This window comes from Silene latifolia, chromosome Y (assembly GCF_048544455.1).
Source record: "Silene latifolia isolate original U9 population chromosome Y, ASM4854445v1, whole genome shotgun sequence".
NCBI classification, from domain to species: domain Eukaryota; kingdom Viridiplantae; phylum Streptophyta; class Magnoliopsida; order Caryophyllales; family Caryophyllaceae; genus Silene; species Silene latifolia.
In genome coordinates this window covers 285722083-285730284 of record NC_133538.1, presented here as the reverse complement: position 1 = coordinate 285730284, position 8202 = coordinate 285722083, and the positions used below count along the sequence as shown (strand labels likewise).

Genomic DNA, 8202 nt, shown 5'->3' with positions numbered 1-8202 from the left:
TATACTTCTCCCATGATTCCCAGTATCCTGCAACCATAAAGCAACATACTGCAACACTCTCTGACTGTAATCACATTGGACAAACAAATGCTCATGTGTCTCCTGCCCATTCTCACACAATAAACACATATCAGTGCTACAAATTCCAATTTGCTTCAGCTTCATCCTTGTATTTAAAGCCTCATATTTGATCAACCAACCAATCAGAGCATTTTTAGGAACACCCCAAACATCCCAAATATTATCATACCACTGAACATGTGGGTGTATGCCATGTAACCAGTGGTAGCCAAAAGCTACTTAATAACCTTTTGGATCTTGTATCCACTCATTATTGAGATAACCAGATGCCATGCAATCTCTCACCTTGCATATATTCCGCCAATTCCAGTTGGAATCAGCAGGAGGATTATAAGAATTCCAACCCCTTCCTTTCAGATAAACATGATCAATCTACAATACCAATAATCTATCAGCTTTTGTGTAAATCCAATTTATCTTAGAAATTAGTTTTGTTATTTTCCTTAATATTGTAATCTTTTATTAATTTAATTATTTGATAATCTTTAATTAATTTAGTTTTAATTTAATTTAGTTTTACAATCTTTGAAAATTTTGTCTTTTATTATCCCGAGGCGTCGTATATTATTTAATTTAATTTAATAATTTAATTGAATTTATTGATGTTATGGTTCACCAAAGGTCACCATCCTAATTATAAATATGGGTGAGTTAAAACAAGTAATCCATTCCTACCTAACCATTTCTTTCTTATTCACTTTCTCTCTCTTTATCTTCTCTCTAAAAACACACATTCGAAATTTCAAATGGGAAGTCTTAATGATTTGTTAATTGAATCGTTGGGTTCTTTCAAGAATAACTTTTCATACTCCGTGAATTGGAGTTGAAAGTGATGAAGATGGTTGTCGGGGCGATTGAAACTCGCAATAATTGTTATGCAATGGGCATAAAGGAGATGGAAAGGGAAGCGGATGATTTCATCAAATCTGTGTTGGGTACTTAAGAAAAATGTAACAAACTTAGAAAAGAATTTGAAGATGATATTAACGCTTTACAATCCTTAATTAATAAGGATTATTCAATTAATTTCTATGCATGTTTTATTTTAGTCATATTACTACGTTGTACTTTTTTTTTTCTAAGTTTATCTTAATATTATTTCATTTTGGTTACATTGTGTGTATTATCCTCTACTGACTATTTTTATTAGTTTAAATTTGAATGTTAACTCGAAATTAAAATGACCTCATATTGCAACTGAAGAGACATGCATGTGCAGTGGAGTATTTTGGTAATTAAAAAGGAGATTCATAGATTAATAAAATATAATACAAACCATACTTATAATAATCCTTACAAAATACGAAATATTAACTAAAATTAATTAAAATCCAAGAGATTCAAGTTGAACAATCCCCCTTTCAATTTTCCTAATTTCTACTTGCGTTGGTTCGCGATTTACTCTCAAATAACTTAGCATAGAGTCCATATTTGATTGCACGTCCTGCATCCCTTTTGTTATCGCCAAGTCTCGTACATGACCGAGTCATTCGAGTAGGTGTTTGAGAAGTGGATGGAATGTATGGGGAGAGCTCCGACCGTCTTATTAACTGATCAATGCAAAGCAATGGAGGGGCAATCAAGAAAGTGTTCTCGGATACTAAACATAGATTTTGCCTTTGGCATATTCTTCAAAACGCGAATAAGAATTTAAAACACCACCCATAATTTCCTCAGATTGTCAGAGATTTGCGTACGATTGTGCACGAAAGTATCACGGAGGAGGAATTGCAAGATATGTGGGACGATTTCATGGAAAAATTTAACTTGCAATGCAACAAATGGTTAAGGGGTGCATGGGATATGAGACAGCGATGGATGCCTGTTTTTTGGAAAGACACTTTCTGTGCGGGTATATCTTCTACTCAAAGGACTGAACAAACAAACAGATTTATTAAAACATACATCAGCATAGAAACTGGCCTGATGCAGTTCATGAAGCAGTACGACAATGCTCTAGAGAAAAAGGTGGAGGACGAGAAAGTCAATAACGCCAAAGACATTAAGAGCTCGCTTAAATGGGATCCCTTGATATTATCCATCGTCTAAAATGTTCAAATAGTTTGGGTTTCATAAAGAAGTTTAGGGCCACATCAAGGTGACAGAAGCAGTTTGGAAGAAAGATCGAAGAATTTTTGAAGTGAGTATTGACACAATCACTGGTGAGTATAAATGTGGTTGTAAGATGTTTGAATTTAGAGGGATCTTATGTCGCCATATCATGATGTGTCTTGACGTGTTGGACGTAAAAGATATCCCAGATAAATACATCTTGGATCGCTGGCGCAAGGATTTGGTTAGAGGATACGAAAACATCTGGGTTGGGTATTACAACCCGGATGAGTCAGAACGTGTTAAAAGGTCTCTTGACATAACGGTGAAAAATGATTACATTAAGAGGTTGGATGTGCAAAGTGAAGGGTCTTGTGCCATTTATACTAGTAAAACCAATGAACTAATCAAAGAGTTGAAGGCCCATACTAGGATACAGACTATAGATTCATTTGCGGCAGGTGGAGTTTCCTAAAAAATGTGGGGTCGGAGGAGACTACGACCTAGGGAGACTACCCTAAACACACCTCAACAAGAAGGTGACATTAGATCCCCCCTCCCCCTCCCTCCCCCGACAAGCGAGAGAATGACAGAAGACGTGTCGTAAAACATGCAAAGAGGAGGAGAAAGACAAATGATGATGATCCGACGACCACTACGCTCCCCCCAAATATGAACCCAACTCGACATGTCGCAAATAATGATGCTTCATGCTTTATGAGTGGCTTTAGTGGTACACAAAATACTCCAACGCACCTCACTTCATGTTTTACAGCTTCACGGAATACTCCGACGTTCTCCCAATCACAACAAACTCCACAATTTAGGTCACAGTATTCAAATTCTCAACATACTCATTATAGTCATTATAGTCATAGGCTGTACCTTTAAAATAGGAAGTATGAATTTTTTTTGTAAATCATTTGCCTTCTTTAAACAAATAATGTTTTATCAATAAAAATCAATGATTATTTTTCTTAATTCATTTTCATCTGCCCATCGGTTAATATGCAATAATATTTCTAAGACACTTTCAATAATAGTGTATGTTTTCAAGTATTAAAATAGCATTCGGTTAACTTGTGCAAATTTATGCCCAAAAAAAACCCCACAAGAGGATTCAAACACGAGACACTTAGTAAAGAAAGCATCAACTAAACCACTACACCACTAACTTATCCTGTAACATTTCCAGTCATATATATATATATATATATATATATATATATATATATATATATATAGAGAGAGAGAGAGAGAGAGAGAGAGAGGCGGGATCTCGTAAGTATGGTTCTTATGGTGAGTTTGTGCTCACAAATCTCAGCCATTCAATCAAGAAAAACCAGCGACTTAGATCAAAGGTGTATGAGATACATCCCAAGAATAAAACAGACACATTATTCTAAACGCAATAGGCCAATTATTCCGCTCTCTTCAACCTCTCTTTATCTCCGCGAATAAGGCCCTGTTCTTTTGGACTTAAAGTCACTTAATTTCAGTTCACTTCAGATCCTATAAGTTCAGTTCTGTTCAGTTCAGATCCTATAAGTTCAGTTCAGATCCAATAAGTTCAGTTCTGTTCAGATCCTATAAGTTCAGTTCAGTTCAGATCCTATAAGTTCAGTTCAGATCCTATAAGTTCAGTTCAGTTTAGATCCTATAAGTTCAGTTCAGAAAAATTTGGATCCTATAAATTTAGTTCAGAAAAGCTATATACGGAGTATTATTTTTAAAGACCGATACAAAAACATTTAACATTAATTATTCGATACATACATTATTATTTTTAAAAAAATCACTCCTCTCATTAATAGTTTCAGCGTCACAATAGATTTGGGCATGTTTGATAAAAAGCAGAATAAGGCCATGTATTAGGTACGAAACAACATAGTCAAAAACATTTGGCGAGGCAATGGATCCGTTGTTGAGAGTGATAGTGAAGATGAAAGTGCTGAGAATTATGATAATATGGAAATAAATGGTTAGAAAAAAAGATATAATATGTGATTTATTTGTTATGGTAATGTAATCGTAGTATAATGTATGAACAAACCAATACATATAAAGCGGAAAAATGTTATTATTTTACCTTGTGTTTTAGACTATAATTTTTCTTTTTCTTTTTTTATCAATGTTCTCTCTTGGCAATAATAATAATAACAACAACAATAATAATAATAATAATAGTTAAGTTAAATAAAATAAAATAAAGTTAAGTTCGGTTCCTATAAGTTCAGTTCAGAAAAGTTCAGATCTTATAAGTTCAGTTCAGTTCAGATCCTATAAGTTCAGTTCAGATCCTATAAGTTCGATTCGATTCGATCCTATAAGTTCAGATCGATTCAGATCCTATAAGTTCATTCGATCCTATAAGTTGATTCGATTCGAGATCCTATAAGTTCGATTCGATTCGGATCGATTCGTTTCAGTCCAAAAGAACAGGGCCTAACAACATCTAATTTTACTTTCAATTTCTTAACAAAAACATCTCATTCACATTTATTAATTATCGAATCCAATCAATATGATATCTAATTGTAACAAATTTGATTCGATTTAGGCATGGGATCAAACAATCGCTCATCAGAATCTCTGATCAACTATTAGGGCCGTCTATATAGTTTAGGCCCATAGCTAATGATTGTAATTATAAATATGCTTATTGATTAATGAGAAGGTAACACGATTCCGCACTCTATCATGGTATCAGGTTTAGGTTACGATCTCTCACAACCCTAAAAAAAAAAAAAAAAAAAAAACACCACGAAAATCATCGCAGCGGCCGCCATGGCCGGTGATGACGTCAACCCTCTACCAACCAAAATTGATTCCCTTTCACCTTTTTCACTTGTTAATCAAGAAGGTCTGGGTCAGTCGATAACTCATATCAAACTCCGTAGCGACAATTACGATGAATGGAGTCGTTCAATGCGTCGATCTTTGAAATCAAGACGCAAATACGGTTTTTGTGATGGTTCGATTGACAAACCCACGGATGAATTCATGCTCAGTCAATGGGAGGTTGTACACTGCACCGTTGTCCAATGGATCCTAAACTCGATTGATCCATCGATTCGGGACAGTGTCTCCGATACCGAAGATGCTCGACTTCTATGGTCCGAAATTTCTGATCAATTTGCCGTCGTTGATGGTGCAAAAATTCATAACCTCAAAACTCAACTACATGAATGCCGTCAGACGAAAGGTATGTCAGTTACCACCTATTATGGAAATTTAAAAACTTTATGGGATGCCATTAGAACCCTTGAACCGCCTTTCTCGTGCTCTACTGCCGGCTGTCCCTGTGGCGTTACAAAGGCGGCTCTTGTCCGTCAAGACACGGAGCGGCTTCATCAGTTTCTCATGGGTTTGGACAAATCACTTTATGGACCCATTCGAAACCATCAGCTAGCCGTCGATCCTTTGCCGTCTTTGAGTCGTGTGTATCACGCGGTCTTGCAGGAAGAACGGCTTCTAACTGGGCCCTCTGTTACGCCCGAGGTACCGGAGGTTATGGCATTTGCCGTTCAAAAACCAAGACCTGCGGTCACTACCACGCCGACTGCCCTTGATTGGCGTGCGTTGAGAGACGCTGAAAGGAAGGAGCGACAAAAGATTCGATGCTCCTTCTGAGATTTGATAAAACAATTTGGCACGTCGTTCAAAAACCAACACCTGCGGTCACTACCACGCCGACTGCCCCTGATTGCCGTGCGTTGAGAGACGCTGAAAGGAAGGACCGACAAAAGATTCGATGCTCCTTCTGTGATGCCCCGGGTCACGACGTGCCAAATTGTTTTATCAAATCTCGGAACTTTCAGGATTGGTGGAGTGATCGTCCCCGCACACTTGAAGCGATGAAGGCAAAGCGCGCATCCTTTTCTCGTTCTCAGGGGGGCGTGTCAATTTCCTCGGGGATAGCAGCTCCTCTTCTATTCCGACACAAGATCGACTTAGTGGTATGTCTCCTCATTGGATTATTGATACAGGAGCCTCACACCACGTAACCGGAGATGATTCATGGTTGGTCGACCCACATCCCATCCCTCCCTATCCGGTTACCCTTCCAAATGGTCACAAGGTCTCGGCTAATGTGGCTGGGACGGTCCGCTTAAATGAGTTTCTTGTTTTGCGCAATGTTTTATATGTGCCCAGTCTTACTTGTAATCTATTATCGGTATCTCAGTTGGTAGCTGCGACAGATTGTGATGTTAGTTTTACTAATACTTCTTGTCATATTTAGGACCGTTCTTTGAGGACGAGGATTGGAGTCGGTGAGCAGCAGGACGGACTTTATTTGCTGCGAGCGGTGGTTAAACCAACAATAAACCGGGTGAGCGCTGATTCTTTCGAGTTGTGGCATCGACGTCTTGGCCATCCATCCGCCAAAGTAGTTAATTTTTTGCCTTTTGTTAATGATTCTCGTTCCAATTCAGACATTATTTGTGATATCTGCCATGAGGCGAAACATTGCCGTAGTAGTTTTGCTTCAAATAATAATAGAACCTCGACAATTTTTGAATTAATTCATTGTGACTTATGGGGTCCCTATAGGTCAGCGTCTTCCTGTGGTGCCCGATATTTTTTGACTATTGTTGATGACTATTCTCGGACTGTATGGGTTTATTTGCTTCTTGACAAAAAAGAGGTTACAGATATGTTTTTAAGCTTCTTTGCTATGGTTAAAACTCAGTTCTCAGTCATCGTAAAGCATGTTCAATCAGATAATGGGACGGAATTTTTTAATATGGCTGATTTTTTTCGACAAAATGGAATTTTTTTTCGCACTTCTTGTGTAGGGACTCCTCAGCAAAATGGCCGTGTCGAGAGAAAACATCGACATATTTTGAATGTCGCCCGTGCTTTGATGTTTCAAGCTCATCTTCCAATCGATTTTTGGGGTGAATGTATACTTACTGCGGCCTATTTAATTAATCGTACACCCTCCCCTTTGTTACAAAATAAGACTCCCTATGAACTTTTATTTGGGCCTGCTCCAAATTACCAACAAATTCGGATATTTGGTTGCTTATGTTTTGCTCATAATTTAAATACCAAAGGGGATAAGTTTGCTAAATGAAGCCGTAAATGTTTATTTCTTGGCTATCCGCAAAATAAAAAAGGTTGGAAGGTACTTGATTTGGCCACTCGGGAAATATTTGTCAGTCGGGATGTGTATTTTTATGAGAATAGATTTCCCTATTTTCCGGATGCTATGCCTTCTTCGCCAAATTTCGTCCCTGATGTCGACATTGAAGCTGATGGTCCTACTTCCTCTCCTTTTTCTCATGTTGACGTAAACTTGGAGGAAGCTCCTGCTTCGGATGGCCCGAATGGGTTAGACACAGCGGGTTCGACCCCTGCTGCTTCTGGGTCGGATACGGCTGCCACAGATCCTATACCAAATGCTACTACTGGTTCTAGGATTGATACCGCGGGTACGGGTTCGACCACGGCTGCCATGGGTCGTGGAAAGCGGCCCAGAATTCCTTCCACTCGGCTTCGAGGCTATGTTGTTGGTACCACCGCCACTGCGTCCTCCGATTCTGACTCTTCTCCCGACTCTCCTCGTTCCTCAGATACTCCCTATGCTATGGCTAATTACTTGTCTTCTCATAATTTTTCCTTGCGCCATCGAACTTTTCTTGCAGCTATTACTACGGGTGTGGAACCACCCAATTTTCGCGCTGCTCTTTCTAGTCCCGATTGGTGTAAGGCCATGCGCGCTGAAATTGCCGCTCTTGAGGATAATGCTACTTGGGAGCTTGCTGACCTCCCCGATGGTAAGAAAGCTCTGGGTTGCCGTTGGGTATATAAAATAAAATATAACTCTGACGGTACCATTGAACGATATAAAGCCCGCTTGGTCATTTTTGGTAATCATCAGGTTGAAGGGATAGATTACGGTGAAACTTTTGCCCCCGTAATTAAAATGGTTACGGTTCGTTCTTTATTGGCAGTTGCAGTTATTAAAAACTGGGAACTTCATCAAATGGATGTGCACAATGCTTTTCTCCATGGTGATCTTGACGAAGAGGTGTATATGAAACTTCCCCCAGGCTTTGGGAA

At 38.6% G+C, this 8202-nt stretch overlaps 1 protein-coding gene across 1 annotated transcript; it reads left to right on the top strand.

The window, feature by feature from the left end:
• Positions 1-4920: 4920 nt before the first annotated feature.
• LOC141630840 (uncharacterized) lies at positions 4921-5766 on the top strand. The gene has a single exon (XM_074443590.1). It carries the CDS (start codon positions 4921-4923, stop codon positions 5764-5766), a length of 846 nt encoding a protein of 281 aa, XP_074299691.1.
• Positions 5767-8202: the final 2436 nt, after the last annotated feature.

Bases quoted from the DNA above. Each gene is read 5' to 3' on its own strand.
- LOC141630840 (XM_074443590.1), top strand. From the start codon at position 4,921: ATGGCCGGTGATGACGTCAACCCTCTACCAACCAAAATTGATTCCCTT.